Source organism: Vidua chalybeata, chromosome 6 (assembly GCF_026979565.1).
Source record: "Vidua chalybeata isolate OUT-0048 chromosome 6, bVidCha1 merged haplotype, whole genome shotgun sequence".
Taxonomy (NCBI): domain Eukaryota; kingdom Metazoa; phylum Chordata; class Aves; order Passeriformes; family Viduidae; genus Vidua; species Vidua chalybeata.
In genome coordinates this window covers 55,110,474-55,128,848 of record NC_071535.1, presented here as the reverse complement: position 1 = coordinate 55,128,848, position 18,375 = coordinate 55,110,474, and the positions used below count along the sequence as shown (strand labels likewise).

General features: G+C 42.0%; 1 protein-coding gene across 1 annotated transcript; it reads left to right on the top strand.

The window, feature by feature from the left end:
• The first annotated feature begins 5,334 nt into the window (after nucleotides 1–5,334).
• Nucleotides 5,335–17,070, top strand: FBXO3 (F-box protein 3). The gene is made up of 11 exons (XM_053945457.1): nucleotides 5,335–5,549; nucleotides 7,449–7,538; nucleotides 7,985–8,148; nucleotides 9,715–9,829; nucleotides 11,422–11,626; nucleotides 11,896–11,941; nucleotides 13,014–13,098; nucleotides 13,756–13,878; nucleotides 14,276–14,391; nucleotides 14,735–14,925; nucleotides 15,999–17,070. Exons 1-10 carry the CDS (start codon nucleotides 5,350–5,352, stop codon nucleotides 14,920–14,922), a joined length of 1,332 nt encoding a protein of 443 aa, XP_053801432.1. The 5' UTR covers nucleotides 5,335–5,349; the 3' UTR covers nucleotides 14,923–14,925; nucleotides 15,999–17,070.
• The last annotated feature ends 1,305 nt before the right edge of the window (nucleotides 17,071–18,375 follow it).

The following is an 18,375-nucleotide window of genomic DNA, read 5'->3' as shown; positions in this document are numbered from 1 at the left end:
CCCCCACCTCACACACAAGGTAACATTTTATCTCTGAAAGACAAAGCTTTCAAGTATCTGCCAGAGCACACGCTCTGTATGGCCTGAATGTGAATTGAAAATGAGACTATTAAGTTTATTAATTGGTATCAGTGACTTAAGGCTTTGAAGAAGATTCATGGCACTCAGGAAAATAATCTATAAAGATTTTTGTTGCTCTAAAAAGACAGTGCAGCATCAGCTTATTTCACTTGCAGCAGGTTCATATCTTTTATAAAGCACATACTGCACTGGAGGCAAAGGGAAATTTAATGGACACTGGAAAAAAAAATCTATTTCTCGGTCCCACAACAACTTAAAAAACATAAAAAGACGGAACTGAGAGATTGAGATATGCTATCACAAAACATTTAAGGCACTATAATTAAATTAAGATTCAGAAGTCTGTCAGTGAGACGAAGATTAAACTGGCAGAAAGTTGAACCGTGTTTGAAGCAACTTGTTCCCTCCTGCTGAGGGTTGCTTTGTACCAGGCTAATGAGAAGGCACATCTCGGAAAGGTTCCTAACAAACCAGCAGATCGCTGATGGTAATTAATCAACGTGGTTTGCAGGAGCATACACCATGTGCCATTTTCAAGTGCCTCACAAGCATTAATGAATGTGTTATTGTATGTCTTGCTCCCATTTTAAGCCATGAGCTCTGCCCCATAGCAGGCTGTGCATGACGAATTTCAAATTTTTAAAGATATTTCAGTGAAGAGATGTTTCTTTTTTTAATGAAAAATTGAGTGCAAAGTGCTCCATGAGTGCCTCTGCTCTGTATGTGGCATATTCTGGTTACACTTACAGCTTGGCATAAGGCAGCAAAGCCTGTAGCCAAGGGGGAATGGCCTGCAAGAAGGTTGATTCCTGTGGAGGTGCTGGAACTGGAGGAGATGCAACAAATAATGTTGTAACAGGAAGCAACTAGGGTGATGGAAAGCTGTTGCTTTGCAGTGTTGAGAGAGAAATAACTTTTGAAAGCCACGACCCAAGAGAAATAACTCCTTCTGTAGTCCAGTAGCTCTGTACCAGCTATGTTTCATGTGATTCCCGAGATGTTTCCTCTTTGGGACTGTAACTTCTTGGGTTGGTTGGTAAAAATTCATAGGGTTTTGGTTTTCTCCTCACCTCAGATGTGTCTTGCATCTCATCTCAGACAGCTTTACCAATGAGTTTCCTAACAGCTGTGAGCTGGTTTTGAGATACAGAAACACTTTACTTATTTACTTATATTTTGCAGAAACACAGTAAAAGTGAAATTCTCCTTCAATAAGGCACATAGTCTTCAGTCTGGCATTGTGACAGCTCCCCAAACCAGCGCTTATCATGTTGCTATCTCATTAAAAAGATCCAAGACCTGCAATTATCAACCTAAAGATGCTTTGCAACACCGGGAAACTTCTGGTGGGCTCTAAGATAAGGCCCCATCACAGGTGGCTGTGATTTTCTCGAGTCCATGGCTGCGAATGAGCGCCTAATGAGCCGTGATGCAGCCACCATGGAATTCCTGGAGCTGGCCCAGCAGCGAGTGTGACCCACCATGCAGGAGAAACGTGCTGTCCAGCTGATAAGGAAGCATGCATCAGCAAATACGGCTTGTTTATCCCGTAAAAACCGCTTTGGAGGAGTGCAAGCAGAAAGAGGCCGGGTCTGCACTGCACAGATAAGAGCTCTGACCAAAAGGACGACCAAAGGTTGCACCAAGCCTCCTGGAAAGTCCCAAAGAGAAGCTTTCAGTGGGAATGGATGACTAAGGGAATCGCAAAGGGCTTCTGGAGGCTTTTATCTGTGTGTTACCTCTCCAAATGCAGCTCAGCACTTCAGTCATTTGTTGTTGCATGCTCTGATGAATGTGTTCTGGCTCGAGAAGTTGGTGGCCAAAAAACCCCACCACTGCAGCCTTGACCAACTGCCTGCCTCGTTAACAATCTCAGCTAATGACCTAAGAACAGTGTGTGCAGCTGAAAAGTGATTTGCTATCTGGGTCATACACATGTGGGGTTTTTTAAGGTCAGGAAAGGCTCAATAGCAGTTTTCTGCAGGGATGCCTCATTATTCTCTGTGTTCCTCGGGTAAAGGAAGATCTCCTGAGCTCTCACACAAAGCAAGCAGGGTCTTGGCACTTTCCATGGGATAATGAAATATGCCTGCAGCCCCTTTCAGCAGGGTCTTTCACACATCTCTTAGGCCATGAACCATGTCATGGACTGGGAATCACACACAGTGAAACCACTGGAATTGTGTAAAATAAGAAATACTCCTGAGGCAAGAATCATGCCTTTCTATGTTCTCTAAAGTAAATAAACTTTTTATAGTTTCCCAGGTAATGTTTCCATTTGTACTAGTATCTTTTATTTATGTGAGAGGATTATATGAATTGAAAACCAACTTGGAGCTAAGCTCGGCTGTGAAAGAATAAAACTTGGCTATGGTTTGTGTCAACATGGAATCTTTGATCTGAGGAAAAAAGCGCAGTCTATCAACATTGCTCTCCAAGCGGGATTCCAAGCTCTCCAAACATACATAAATATTTCAGACCTGTTTTGGAGCTAAGAATCTGAGACAAAAAGATTTGCTAATAACCAAAGACAAGCCTGAAGCCACCTTGATGCAAAGTGGGGAGGACTGGACATGGCTTTCTGATAACCTCAGGCAACTGATTCAGGCAAAAGCATCCATGTGGCAGATGGTCCAGAAGGACGAAAGCTGGGAGCAGACTCCAGTTGCTTTGTAAGCACCAGATGAAGTCCATTGGTTAATTCTTGGAGTTTCCCTGGACTTCATTTGACTGTGGAGCTGCCAATGCTAATTTACCACCGTGTGAGGTTTGGGAGGGGTTTTGTTGGTCTATCCTGGGTCTACATGGCTGTAACAAGGCAGGGCTTTTTCCAGCTGTTGTTTCATTGTGTCAGGAGGCAGCTCGAAGCTGTACTCCGTCACAGATCCTATTTGTTACTAAAATGTCCAACAAGCTCCTGTGCAATACTTCGTTTATTCACGTAGACATTTCCCTGAAGTTCTGGCTCTGCTCCCTCCCTGTCATCTCTCACATCTCATCTGAGATTCACTATTGTGAAGCCTGAAGATGCGATTTGTTATCAGTTCATATGCAAATCCCCCACTGTTCAACGGACTGCTGAACTGCCTTTATGTTTGTGTGGTTCATTGGAGTCACTGCAGGATTGTACAGCTCCCGTTCTGAATTCTCCTACCCTGCTCCTTTTATGCTCTTTATTACAGTCACTCCTTGTGTTCTGGTTAATTTTACATGATCAGATTTCCAAGCCAAGGTCACTGCCTGGTTATTTCTGTGAAGCCCTGACCTTATTGCATCTTTGCTACAGCAAAAAACAAACCCAATAAGAACAGTATAATAGCAACACAAATTTTCTGGACCTCAGCTTCTTTCTTGCTACCAATTCCCCAAGCTGCCTCCTCCCCTCAAAGTCTCAGTTTTGCCCATGTATTATTGTCCATTTAGAGCACTAAAAAGCTGATCTTGTGAAGAGCAGCCCATTCCCCAAAACCATAGCACATTAGCTGAATTTCCAGAGACACTAAGCACCCGGCGATGAAGATCCCCAGTGTGTCATTTCATTAGATTTTCAAGAAGTAAAAATAAATGAAGGATGCTAAAAGCCTCATCATCTCTCACAGATTAAACACTGGACACGCAGAGCAATCTGAGCAGTTCTCAGCCTGATGAGTACCTTTGATCTATTTGGCCATTTGGGCTCCATGGCCAGTGATAATGGAAGAAAAATTAGGCTCCATTATTGAAGTGGAAAAGAACATTTATGTCTAGGCTGAGCTAGGAAAATTCCATGACAACTTACTGGTGTCACAGTTTCTGCAGCTGTCAGTTATTTGGTGGAGGATGCAAGGGCTGCTGTGGGTAAAACACTGAGATACTACAATTTCAAACGGGTTTATGTTTGCTTTTGGTTCTGTGGGTTTTGATTGGTTGCTTTTATTTTTTTTTTTTCCTTCAATCTCAGCAACAGATATTTCTGGTTTACTATGTTTTTGTTTTTGTTGAAATAATTGTTAGGATATCCATTAGGAAAGTAAAATGCCAGCCATTTCTGCACTTGAGGAGCCTCTAGCCTGACCAGGGTTGATAATCAATTTTTATAACTAACTCCTATCGCTTCTCCACTTCCATCTTCACCACTGCCTAAGCCCTTGAGTAACAGCCTGGATCTATGCAAGTGCTAGAAGCAAAACTATCCAGGCTTTTGGCAAAACCTGAAAGACATAAAGAATTATGGACCTTCTATTGGCTCTGCATTATTGGATTTTCATGGGCCACAAACCCAAGGACAAACACAAGTAATATCATTTTATTAGCATTTCAAATATACTTTTGCTATTGTGTTTTCTTCTCTCCAGGGAACTTTACAATTATAGAAATTATAAAGGACAAAAAGCTTCCCAACAGCTAGCAATAGCGCAGTCATAAAACCACCCCCTTGTTCCTTTCCAGTTCTTATTTGAGCAGTGTTGCTAGGACAATGAATTGTTTCATTTAAATCCTACTTGAAAAAGAAGTGAGAAAAGAAAATAATTTCTAGTATAAAATCACGCAGAAGAAATAATTCCTTTTTTCATATAAGAATATTTAACTCACTAAAGGTGAGGGGCATTAAAAGAGTAGCATCTATTGTTTGTGCAGCTGTTGCACATTGAGTGTTTTTTCCTACAAAATGTGATCCTGGAGATGCAACACTTTTTTGGTTTTGATGATATTCAACTCAGTAAGTTTATTTTCCCAGTGTCAGTTTTGCCCACTTATTATTGTCCATCAGCTTCACTAAGAAGCTGATCTTGTGAAAAGCGGACTGTTCCCTGACCAAAACCCCTTGGCACATAAATTGAATTTCAAGAGACCAAGGGCTGAGCTCTGAGTTCTGAGAGTTCTCAATTCTAAGGCCTTAGTTCTGAGAGCAGAGTTTTGAGTTCTGAGGACTGAGTGAGGAGTTCTGAGGGCTGATTTCGGCGTTCTGAGGGTTGATTTGGCACTTCTGAGGGCAGATTTGGGACCTCCGAGGATTGATTTGTCAGGTCCGAGGGCTGATTAGGGAGCTCCGAGAGCAGATTTGGCACTTTTGAGGGCAGATTTGGCAGGTCCGAGGGCAGATCAGGGAGCTCTGAGGACCGATTTGGGACCTCCGAGGGCCGATTTAACAGCTCGGAGGGCAGATTTGGCACCTCCCGAGGGCCGATTTGGGAGCTCCGAGGGCAGATTTGGCACCTCCCGAGGGCCGATTTGGGAGCTCCGAGGGCAGATTTGGCAGCTCCGAGGGCCGATTTAGCAGCTCCGAGGATGCCGCGGAGCCGCCGCCCCCGGGAGGCGCTGCTCCGGCGGCGCGGAGGGAGGTGTGATGGGCGGCGCATCCCGGGGACGTCTCGCAAGATGGCGGCGCCCCCGGACATGGAGCTTTCCCCGACCCTCAGCCTGGAGCTGCTCCCCACCGACCCGCTGCTGCTCATCCTCAGCTTCCTCGACTACCGGGATCTGGTGAGGTACGGGCGGCCCGGGGGGATGGCAGGGGCGCGGCGGGCGGAGCGCTCCCCGGGCTGTGCGGGGAAAGGGCTTGCCTGCCTCCGGAGGAGGCGCTGAGGGGAGGACATGGTCTGAGCACCCTTCCCTTCCAGCAGCAGCGGGCTTTCCCCTCTTTTACCGTCATCTTTCTAACAAAATGAAATGTTCCCTTTTACTGAGAAGGTGGTGAGGCCCTGGCACAGGGTGCCCAGAGAAGCTGTGGCTGCCCCATGCCTGCAAGTGTCCAAGGCCAGGTTGGACGGGGTTTGGAGCAGCCCGGTCTAGTGGAAGGTGTCGCTGCCTATGGTAGGAGAACTCATTGATCTTTAAGGTCCCTTCCAATCCAAACCATTCAATTAATCGGTTTTTCTCTCCCCCATTATGTGTTTGTACCTAAATGAAGCAAATAAGTAAATTTCTGAAATCAGTATTCTCCCGAAGCTTGTGTTTCTACGGGCAAACAAAGGGTGGTCTTGCTGCTAGTAAATGTATTCCACCGTTTGAGGAAAACCAAACGAAACGAAATAGGGTGACTTTTCAAGGGAAAAAAAAAAAACTTGAATGAAAGTGGCAGGTGCCTTTTAGGCTCGGTGGCTGAAAGGTTGTGAGTCATACAATGAAGATGAGAGTGTGGTTTTGGGTAAAACCTCAGCAGTCAAGTGCAAGGTTTGGCAGTGATTGAAACCAAAGTGTTTAATCAAAGAGGGAGGAATAAGTGTAAGAAGAAAACAGAATATTACCAGAAATGTGGGGGTTTTGGTTCTTTTATTACCCCTAATAAATATTAGTCAAGAATGATAAGTATATCAGGGAGAATTGTATTAGGATATCAGCAAAAAAAGACATTAAGCATAAGCAAAAAAGGTAACAGTTGTTATGGTGGCCCTTAGATATTTGATCACGTGCCAACTTTTCCATTGTTTGTGTTATTAATGAGAATGGCTTTAATTCCACTTTTATTATGTTTGAAGCCACATGTTCCTGTGATGCTGTGGTGACTTACTCCCTTCCAGAAATTACAGAAATTGATAAAGACCAGTACATTAGATTTCTGCAAGGGCTTTTTTCCTTTGGGTTATTTCAGTTCCCCACCCCCCAAAAATATAAAAAATTCCCATGTCATGAAATGTTTGCACAGCCAGATGTCCAGGTGTGACTTGAATGTGTTTGTGGGGATGTGGATGGAAAGGGTAATGTCAGGGAATACAGGAGAAGAACTTTGTTGAGGCTGATTTTGGGATACTAATACAATTCTAGTTTACAGAGTTTATAAAACCCCAAAAAGCAATAACTGGAACCTTGTTTGGTACCCTCATTTGGGGTTAATCACAGTCTTTGAAACACACACTTGACACTGTAGAATGAGCTACCAGAGAAGTGATGTTGCCACATCTAAACTGATGGTGTCTTTTGGAGACTTTCTTCAAAGTTTGTTATTTAAACAATTTAAAGAGGAAAGTAAGTTTGTAATACTCAAACTGTATGGTTTCTGTAGCTTACTGTGGAAAAGATATGGCAGAGCCTGACCATCCAGATAAAAAGGGATTTAAATCATAGCATCCTGTGCTATTGGAGTGCTTTCCACTGGTGGAGTGGAGTCATGCTGGAATCTTTCAGGCACTGTTTACTCTGGTGTAGGTCTGCAGGGTGACCTGCTTTATAAAAGTACTTAATTGCTGCCAGTTCTTTAAGTGTGTGGAAAAGTAGTTCATGACTTACACAACTGTGATGAAGAGCTTTAACCATTGTAAGCACAGCTCTAAAAGGACAGCCAAATCGTTTTCAAACTCTGTGTTTATTTCATGAGAGGGTGATGTGTGATACAGCATTTCTGCCTGTTTGTTTTGCTGCAATCACATTAAATGATTTTATATTTATAGCTGCTGCTATTTGAATCGAAGATTAAATCAGCTATCAAGCCATGACCCACTGTGGAAAAGACACTGCAAAAAATACTGGCTCATTTCAGAGTAAGTGGGATTGTTTTAAGCTTTTTTTCCTATGAAAATGAATTTCTAAGAGATGTCGTTCAGCCGATTTTCAGTCCATCTTACATCCAGCTCATACTCTCAGCTTCTCCATAGCTGAGAAAAGCTGAGTAATGAGGGATGTGAATTAGCTTTTCACCAGCTCTAAGGTTCACTACCAGACAGAGCACTGTTCAGAAGGCACTCTGTGTAAAGGAGTATTGTTTCTAAATATTCCCCTAAGTAGCCCAAATGTTTCCCAATTCTGTTCCAACTTGCTGTTGAATAGATGCTGGAATTAATTGAATTTGTGTAGCTTCACATGGCACAGAATGTTCCTGGGTTAATGTTATGCATCCCGTTCCTGCCAAATAACAAATACCACCTCCTTGGATTTAGAAGTCTCTTCAAGCTGCCATCTGAACACATTTTCTCCATTGTCCCCCTAGGAAGGAAAAAAACCGCCGGAATCAGAGCTGGAGAGCCATCTTCATCAGCACCTACTCTGATTTAGGAAGATACATCCACTACTATGCCACGCTGAAGAAAGCCTGGGATGACCTGGAGCAGTACTTGGGGCAGTGGTGTCCGCGCATGATCAGCTCTCTGAAAGGTACCTGGCACACCTGTGGGTAGATTGGTTCACCCAACCCTGCCTGTTATTAGGCCTCCTGCTGCTTTCATGCAAGTTGTGTGCTGTAATTAGCAGAATCCTGAAAGTCAGGTAGATGTGCTCTCCCTTCCTTGCAAACACAGGCAGAGTCCTTGCCCAGTTCCTACGAGTCCAAAGATTCTCTGAAATGAAGGTGATTTTTTTGTGACTGCTCTGTCTTTATCACACTTTTAGGTTGCTATGATCTATTGTTTGTTATTTTTTAGTGTAGTAACTCCATTGCTTTGAGGACCTGCTGGTGGGATTTTATTTGTGAGGTTTTCATAAGACCTCATTAAAACACTGTCACATGAAAGCAGACCTTTTAATCTGAAGCCACACAAAAAGGATGTTGTTGGGTTTTATTTTTTTCTGTAGGTCTTACAGTGGTCCAGCGGTGGAACATTAATTTTCCCTTTTTTTTTAACTCCTCTCCTAGATTCTGTTTTCAGTTTCAGTTTGTATTTTAATCCTTGAAGTACTTCCAGTGTTCTAGGTCATAAATCACAGCTACAGCGAGTTTTGGCTTTTCTGGTATAGGGGACAAAAAAGCTTTTGCATTTTCAGCTGCATTTCAGTTTTCTGTATGAAGTTGACTTTTAGACCACGATGTCTAATTTAACCTGACATGTGAAATTAAGAGACAAATGATTTCTTAATAGACAATATTAAGAGACAGATTATCCCATTTAAATCTTGCATTTTCTTGGTTTGCTTGGATAGTGCTGGATTATTACATTTTGCAAAGTATTTTTCAAGATAGAATGTGAAGCTTTTATTTATGTACAGAAAGACAATAAATTTCAAATTACCAATTTCCACTCTTACATAATGATGGCAGGTTTTAGGTAAAATTTAGGCATTTTCATACCATTTGTAAGGGACACTGTTTCAATGAAATGTTAATTTATGTCCTGTTAATGAAACAGATAATCAGTATGAAAAGGGTTTTTTAAAAAACGAATTGGAACAGATCACAGAGGCCACCCAGTTGATTTTTGCTGGAAGTGAGGGTGTTGGAACCACCCTGAAGTGCATGTGGAAATGTAAGAATATTTCTTCTCCACCCCTTTGCGTTGTTGATTTGAAAATCCCCCTTTTACAACCCATTTATTGCTTCAGATTTCAGGTGAATGAGGGCTGCAACCAGCATTTCTGTGTCACCAATTGAACTGGAAACTGAAAGAAGCAACCCTTAGGGTGATGGAAGAGTAAAATCGATACTGCCTGAGAACTGTAACTGGGACTCAGTTGTTGGCAGTGATGTGGGGAAAAGGTTCATTCCACTTTATAAACAGTTGCTGCTTTCAAGCCTGTTGAGGTTGCACTGGACTGAGATTGGTGTTGTATTAAATAATCAATTATAGTCATCATTTTCCTTCCAAATTTATGTGATACTCATTGTGTACCACCCAGCATCCAGTGAAGCCACCAGATACTGACTTGAGTCCACGTTGGTTGGATGAGGGCATTTACAGATTCCATGCTTTGTGGTTTGAAATACCTGAACTATCCTTTCTTTTCCAGAGAGCGTGAGGGAGGAAGATCTGGATGCTGTGGAAGCACAAATCCGCTGCAAACTCCCTGATGACTATCGGTGTTCGTTCCGTATCCATAATGGGCAGAAGTTGGTTGTTCCAGGGTAAGGACTGAAAGCTACTTTCCAAGTATTAATTCCTTTTGTATTTCTTAGACACTTCACTTATTAAAAGATGAAATGTCCCCTGAACAGGATAAATGAAGCATTTAAATGTATTGTGACTGAGTGACTGGTTAAGAGACGCTTCCAGAATTGGCTGTCTTCTAATCTTGGAAGTAATTGGAAGCCCAGCATGGTTTTCTAATTGCTCAAATTACTCTTACACTTCCCCTTTTCCTAGTGAGAACCCTTGTCAGATTTTTGCAACAACTCTAAACTTCCAGCTGTTAGACTTTTAATCATAGCACTGCAAGTTGCTCCCCTGAAATTTGGCTTTGTATTATAGAAGTAAATTAGCCCCTTGCACTCTTTAAGCTTCATTCTTTAGTAATTCTTTTATTCTTTAAAATGGTTAGGGAACAACTTAAAACCAGTTAGTCATATTCAAGTAGAATCAAATTTTCAGTTCTGCAAATTAAGTTTCCTCAATAGAAGATATTCCTATTTTATGCAGTTTCTGCAGTGGAAAACTTCCTTTTAAATTAAGGTTAGAAAGCTGATGACCAAAGTTTCTGGTATTCCTGCTGTAGAAGAATTATGTGTTTGAAGCACCTGATGAAGTGCTGCAAACATAAGCAAAAGATGGGAAAACTACAGCAAATCTTTGCAATGTCTGTAGGGAGGAATGCACTCACATTGCTCTGCCAAAACCTTCACTCATAAAGAAGGTGCAGCTTTCTCCAATTCGAGTGTTTTATATGCAGAAGGTATTCAGGAAACTGTTTTATGAACCCATAAGGATGATTTCTAGTTCTGGTTTCTAGGAGAGACTTTAAAAATTTTTAGAGAGGAGATAGGTGCCCTAGTTCTGTAGGTTTCAGATGGTTCTCTGCAGCCATTTGCATCCTCTCTTCCCACTGTTTCACTCCCACAAAGCCTTTACTGTAATGATGTGGCTATGGAGGGGCTGCAGGAGCAGACACAAAGCTCTGGAGAAGTCTTCCAGCTTGGAGAAAGGCTTCCAGGGGAAGGTGTGGTCCCACTAGTGGGGGATGAATACTGGGAAGATCAGGGGTAGGCAGTGGAAGTTTGTACAGCAGGTTGTTAGATCAGAAACAGAAACTTATGTGGGACTTGTCCTTGTTAGATGCTTCAGGTTTCTGTGTTGGCACAGCTTCTGTAGAATGTGCTAATTCCAGGCTAGACTTCCTAAGGAGAAAGAGGAATGGAACCTGTTGCCCAGGATGGGATCAGCTTTTAGCATGTTGACATGTGGCAGCTTGCACCTGAGTCACTGCTTTCAAAACAGCATCTGCTCAGCATCTGCAGGAATTTCCATCTCATTTGTCTTTCCCTCGTGTTCCCAGCTGGGAGTGTGGGTGTGGAGTGTACACTCAGGTTTGGGTGATGCTTCCACAAAGCCAGGGTGATGTGAACTAGTAACCTAGTTCAGCATGTGGATATTCGACTTGGATTTCTCCTCAGTCTAATACGCATCTAGAGCATTGAAAGAAGTAGTTTCCAGAAGATGACAAGCCAGCTTTGCCTTGTGAGTGATGTCTCCTGTTTGTGTTCCTTGGTTTTGTTGTTCCCAGCCTGATGGGCAGCATGGCCCTGTCAAACCACTACCGCTCCGAAGACCTGCTGGACATCGACACGGCGGCCGGAGGCTTCCAGCAGAGGCTGGGGCTCAAGCAGTGCCTTCCCCTGACCTTCTGCATCCACACTGGCCTCAGTCAGTACATGGCCCTGGAGAGTGTGGAGGGACGGAATAAATACGAGATCTTCTACCAGTGTCCAGTAAGGAAGATGTGTTTGTATTCCCAAAGTACTTCTGTGCTCATTGGTAGTGCAGGAGCCTTAGTGGGAAGTTGAAGCTGTAAATTCAGTGGTCATGGGAGCACTGTGAGTTTTACATGTCTGAGGATCTGACTGGGACTGCAATGATGGGTCATGCAGCCAGACTTAAGGTTTAGTGAATATAGGGAAAGTGTTCCTTGTGTTATTTAAATGGTAACCTTGAAAGTCCAATGCTGTCTAATACATCCTTAAACTTCTTTCCCTTTCAGGAGCAAATGGCTCGCAATCCATCTACTATTGTTATGTTCATTACAGGTAACACTTTAGATTAAATATTCAAAATAAAATAGTGTGGGATCATCCAACATATTTAGATGTTGGAATGTTTAGATGTAGTGGAATTAATTATTCCACTTGGCTTAAACTTGGCTTACCATGGGGTCGAGGGGAAATTCCATACACAGCATTTCTCTTGGCATTTTGAAGGTGGCAGGTAGATAGATCCACTTCCTCCATTCAGAGCTACTTTATACAAGGTTTGCATTTTGTGGATTAGTGGTAGAAAGGAGGATAATAAACTTGGAGTCCCTTAGAATTCCAAAAGATCAAAGGACAGCACACACAGCTCATGCACCAAGGAAGAGGTGGTAAGTACACTTAATCTCAAGAGTGGGAGTACTTGATAACACATCAGGGAAGGCAAGGATAATAATTTCTTGGTAGCTCAGCTTCAATCCAGTTTTGAATCACTAATATTGACAAACAGTTGAACTCTCTACTTTTCTATTGAACTCTATATGCTTGGAAGATTTATGGCTGAGAAATTCTTATGCAGAACTGGTATGTGAAACTCTGTTCTTTGAGAATTAAATGTGACAGCTTGAGTGTCTGCTTAGCAATCAAACTCTTCCAAAATAATGGCTGTGGGTGTGTGAAAAGCTGTTCTTAGACAATGGCTGCAAGTGTACAAAATCCCAGAATGATACAGCCTTAGTCTTCTGAGGTTGTAGAGGAGTGCAGAGTGTGTCTCTGATTTATCCCTCTTTTAAAGGAGAGGAAGTGCTGCAGTGTTCCTTAGAAGCTTTCCATATGGAATCCAAGTGATGAGACCCTGATTATTATGTTAAATACTTAGCTAAGAGATTCTTTGTTGGCTGTATCATTTCTGTAGGATGCACACTGAACTCTTTAGTTCTTAATTGGTTTCTCCAAATTATCCTTGTTCGTAGAATGATTGGAGTATTGACTGTCTCAATAAGCCTGAGAGTTTTTTACAAAAATAATCAAAGCTTTAAACTTTTTCCTTGAAGTATTCACTGTAATGTGCTTAGTGGTAAATTTGCTAAAATTTCCATCCTTAGGAATGCTTTTCTTCCTTGCCATCTAGGTACATCTTACTTGGAATGGTTTACATCTTATGTAAACAAAGTTGTCACTGGAGGTTATCCTATCATCAGAGACCAGATTTTCAGGTATTGTGACTGGGATTTGTAACCTTGGTGCCAGGTTTTGGTGCTGCTTCTATGCATGCTTTCCTCTCCCCAAGTAGTTTTGGTTATCTGATACAAATGCTGGTGGTGGGGAGAGGAGAAAGCCCATTAAACTACTGGAAATAAACATGTAAACCAGAGTGCTTAAAGCAGCTTTAGTTTTTAACCAGAATCTTCATAGCTTGTAACTTTGCATTAATGAGACCAGAATTTTGCATTATAAGTGATCCAAAGTTTAGCAAACAACATGATATTTATTCTGTGTGCCATGAGTGTGGTTTTGCTGCAGGGCTGTTCAGAGTTACTAAAAAAATAAATGTTTCAGCTAATTGGTCTCTTGAATATGTAAATAAGCAGGACTTGTTCTGGTGTTTGAATATTCATGCACTTGCAATTTCTTCTAAATACAATCAAGAACCTTAATTCTGTCAAACTGGGATGCTGTAGAATCAAGTCCTTGGATCTGTAAATAAATTTGCTGCTAGAGTTTCTAGGTTGTTTTCTTTTTATAATGACACATCCCTATTTAAACAAGTGTTTTTATTAATATTAATTATTAATAACAACCACCTCATGTGTTCCGTTTTTGGTATTGAATATGCAGAGCTGTCTGCAGAGTTAATGCTCTCCTCTCTGTAGGTACGTGCATGATAAAGATTGTGTTGCTACCACAGAAGATATCACTGTGTCTGTGTCCACCTCTTTTCTACCTGAACTCAGTTCTGTACATCCACCACATTATTTCTTCACTTACAGAATCAGGTAAAAATAACTGAATTAATTCTTACAATGCAGGACAGACCTGTGGAATGTTCAAAGCAAATTTATGCACAGCATTCAGAAATGTCCTGAAATGAACAGGAGGTGCACAACATGATGTACTTTTTAATAAAATAATCCTAATCATTACTTTGTCAGGTACACAAAGTACCAGTCAAATTGGTAATTGCTAAAATACAGTGATGGGTAGGGGAAAGCAGTTATAAGCAGCTCTTGTGATTTAGAAAAGGGTAAAAGACTGCGAAGCATGGAGAGGGACACTGCCAACTGATTTGGGTTACTTTACTGGGTGTTTTCTTTTCCCAGTCTGCTTGGTGATCCCAAGGGCACTAGAGCATTTATTGAAAGGAATATATTAAGTCTGTTCTTTGGCTTCTAGGATTGAAATGTCCAAAGATGCCCTTCCTGAGAATGCCTGTCAGCTGGAGAGTCGATACTGGAGAATAACAAATGCCAAAGGTGATGTGGAAGAAGTCCAAGGTCCTGGAGTAGTTGGTAAGTGAAAAAATTCTAGAGAGAGTATTTACTGTTCTTCATATTAAAATTCTGTTATTGCCTGTTTGTCGGGTGGTGGGCTTTGTATCAAAATCAGAGAAAAAGAGATGTGTGTCCCTCTGTTTTGGCTTTCAAGTTGTTTTGTAAGGGGTATCTGAACATCCTGCTACTTAACCCCTCTCCAGTTTTTTGTAATATCAGTAATTGCTGAGCATCCATTTATGCATCTGCTGGAATACAAATTGATCTGCCTGAGTCTGTTGTGGAGTGCAAGTCTTTAGCAACTGCTAAATGGTAGTTCTCCATCAGTCCTTACTATTGTAATATAATATTTTACCCACAGGAGAGTTCCCAGTTATCAGCCCAGGGAAAGTCTACGAATACACCAGCTGTACCACGTTTACCACAACCTCTGGATACATGGAGGGCTACTACACCTTCCACTGCCTCTACAACAAGGACAGATTCTTTAATGTCACAATCCCTAGGTTTCATATGGTGTGTCCAGAGTTCAAGGTGTCCACAGCATGAATGGTAAGCAGAGATGGAGTTGGCTAAAACAAGCCCCAAAATTATAAAAATGACAAAAATTACAGTGCTGAATAGTGTTCATATTGCTGATTCCATACAAAACATGGCCCACGATTCAGAGCTCCTCACTGGTGCCTGCAGACATGGCATTGCATGAACTGCTTGGGTTTCAGAGCTCCCTCCTTGGTGGGAGCACGCTCATTAATTTTAGCCATAAAAATGTATCTCTCTATTCAGACATGCTCCAGTTAATGACAGTTTAAAAACTGTAGAGTCTGTCATGTGCATTAGTTCTTGCTGAAAGTGCATTTCATAAAGTCACTTAATGACTTTGCAAATAACCAAGATACTTCACTTGCTGTTAATTATAATGTAGTTTTAGTTTGGAGATCGTGGGTTAATTATATAATTTCTCCCTTTCCTTTGACACATTTAGAGAAGAGCTCTTGATTTATTTTATCTCCAGTATTAGTGCAAGCACTGAGGAGCTGTGAGCTTTCCTCAGGAGCAGGCAGTTTTTTGCCCACTGTGACAGGTTTATCCCAGGATTTCAGACACTCATTCCCAGTGGCTCTAAGAGTAGGTGCCAGCAGATGTCGTGCATCTAACAGAAAATGACATCTCTTAACTCTTGCTCACATTTTTGGGAATAGTAACTGCCTTCCTGTCTAACTTCCTTCCCTTGAGTTGATTGGACATGTAATTTGCTTTTCTCTGTTGCTCCACTCCTGTTTTAAAAATAGTAATGACCCTTTTGTTTTTAAGTTATTTTAGTAAAAGACAACCTAAACCATCAAGAAAACAGGTACAGCTGAGCTACTGAACTGTGGCTTTACATAATTGTAGGTATGGAATACTGAAACCCAGTGGATCCTTAGCAAGTGAAAGGTCAAGTAGTTTGGCAAAATGACCTCTGTTGCAAATTAACTTTGGTTTTAGGACATAGATCACAATGTCTGCTTCAGCTAATGGGTGTGGTAATGCAGCCCAGATGATTTTCTAGGCAATTGTTAGTGCTTTCTTACAATTAACCGGAAAGGAAGAGTTTATTTAAACCTGGGTGTGTTTTGTATTAGGCAGCAAATCCCAATGGATCTGCAGTGGATGAAGACGAAGATTCCACAGGCACTGATGACTCCTGAGATCCATGTACAGTGTTGGACATTTCTGCACCCTCTGGATGCTGCCATGTCACACTCTTGGGATTTTTTCCCAAACAGTTTGCATAAGCTGAACTCTTCAGGGCTAGTGCATAGGAATATTTCTGACTGTTGTAAATGAACTTGGTTGCACATCAGGGCAACTAGCATGAATGTTGGTGCCAGTTCTCATATTCATTAAGAGTGTAACTTCTATATCCCTGGTTTGGAAGTGGGGGAAGAGGGAGGAAAACCGGGGGAGGGAGAGGAAGAGGAAGGTGTTTGGGCTTTGTTTACTTTTTTCTGAAGTGTGAAACAGCTTGATAGTCCAAGGTACTCATATCTCACATTTTTAAAGTACTGCCTACTTATGATCATACTGCAAATATGGTGTGGGGTTTTGGTTTTATACAAAGTAGTAGAAGGATGTATCCTGTTGTCCTTTCTCATGAGTTTCTGCTCTCAATAACTGCTGCTAAGAATGAAACTTGCAGTTTGGTCTGAATATCCCACTTGGGTGAGATTAGGTGCCGTTATGCTATTTTTTTTTTTTTTTAATTAACATAGTAGCAGCAAAAAATTCTGGTCATCAAAATGTATAAATTAGGAGTGAAACTGGCCTTATTTATAGACAATCTGTTTGTCAGTTGGATTTTATGCTAAGTGGCTCTGACTGGAGAATGCCTCTGGGAATGTAGTGTCCATGCATAATCTGCCACTTGTTAAATAAGGAATTTCTCGATGACTACAGAGTATGGATTTGTAAATATGTTTTGAGGTTTTTTTCTGTTACATGATGTTTGCTGTTGTCATAGGTGACAAATTTATGTTATGTATCATGTTTTCTTGAGCCCTGGATGGATTTTTGTAACTGAATAAAAAAGAAAAACAAATAAATAGGAGGCTGGCAGAACAGCAGATGACTAGAAAATTTATATTTAAAGAAGTATCTGTTTGCTTTATCATTTTTATTTTGTTTCTGTTGTCATTAATAAACAACTTAACTGCCTCTTTTGTTCTCAAGTGCTACATGAGACTGTTTTTGCCAAGACTTGAGCAATAATTTTGTGACCAGCACTGGTGTATCAGTTCTTTCTTTTGACAGCCAGAATTTGTAGGTTTTATGAGGTAGACTGGTGTATTGTGGTTCCAGCCACTACTGACTAATTTCCAGATTTCTCTGTTTTTTGCAAGTCCAGGTATTGGATTCTTCATGTGCTCAGCTTTTCCTGGTGCACTTTCCACAGTGGCACAAGGTAGAAAAACAACTATTGAGTCTGATCCTTGCAACAGTCGTTAGGTGAAACATCTCCAGAAACAAAACCAGCTTGTGTTGTCCATGAGAGGAGTCAGAACAACACTGAGTTGCTGGAGTGCTTCCAAAACACGAGGATTTTTGAGGATTACCACACTATTACCTGTGAGGGGTAAGAAATTTCCTCAAGTTTTGTCAAGGATCAGTACAAGAAGGTTTTAGTGGAACTAGAACTTACTGCAGGGCTTGTCAGCGTGCTGTGTGTTTACAAGGACAGATTACCCTCATGGTTGGAGGCTGTTCTTGGGAAGTTTCCTCCCAGGATCTCTATGTTCTAGTGCAGTGGAATCAGCTCAAGGGCATGGGACTCTACACAACAAACACTGCCAACTCTTGGCAATTTCACTCATTTTTGGGGAGTGGTTCTGAGCTGGAATTCTTGTTCTCTGTGGGAGAAGTCAAGATCCAGGACAATGCTGTGCTTTCAGCCCCTGAGCACTGCAGTGCCGGGGTTTGAGGCCTCAGCTTTGGGCATGGCTGGTGGCAGAGGGGTGTGGAGTGAGGAGGGAACCAGGAACTTCCATTCCCTAATGGAGGGATTGCTGCTCCTGCCCTGAGCACGAATGTGTTTGTAGCAGGCCAAAGGGTGTTTCTTTGCTTCAGGCAGCTATTTCAGCACAGGGTGTGTTGCCTGGAGCTGCCAGCAGCGCTGCAGCTCCTCACATTGTGCATTTGAAGTGGGGCTGAAGCCAGTGGCTCTCCTTACCCCTCCCAAGAGGTGTGAATCATGGAATCAGTGTGAAATGGAAAACAAAGGGGTTGGTGATGTTGGCAGCACTGTGGGAATGTTCACTGAGCAGCAGGAGAGAGCTGAGTCGAGGTCCCACTGCCACAGACAGCACCTCACTGCTCTGGGTGAGCCCAGGTGTGGGGCAGGGTCACTCCAGTGCCTCCAGCTGCCCAACACTTCTGTAGTCACTGGAATCACAGGAGTGTCCTTACCTTTGACCACTGTCCTGCAGGCTCAGCTGAAGCTCTGCCACCTTCTGACTCAGATCT

Bases quoted from the DNA above. Each gene is read 5' to 3' on its own strand.
- FBXO3 (XM_053945457.1), top strand. From the start codon at position 5,350: ATGCCGCGGAGCCGCCGCCCCCGGGAGGCGCTGCTCCGGCGGCGCGGA. The intron at 11,627-11,895 runs GTAAGGAAGATG...TTTCCCTTTCAG, and splicing joins AGATCTTCTACCAGTGTCCA to GAGCAAATGGCTCGCAATCC. The intron at 14,392-14,734 runs GTAAGTGAAAAA...TTTTACCCACAG, and splicing joins CCAAGGTCCTGGAGTAGTTG to GAGAGTTCCCAGTTATCAGC.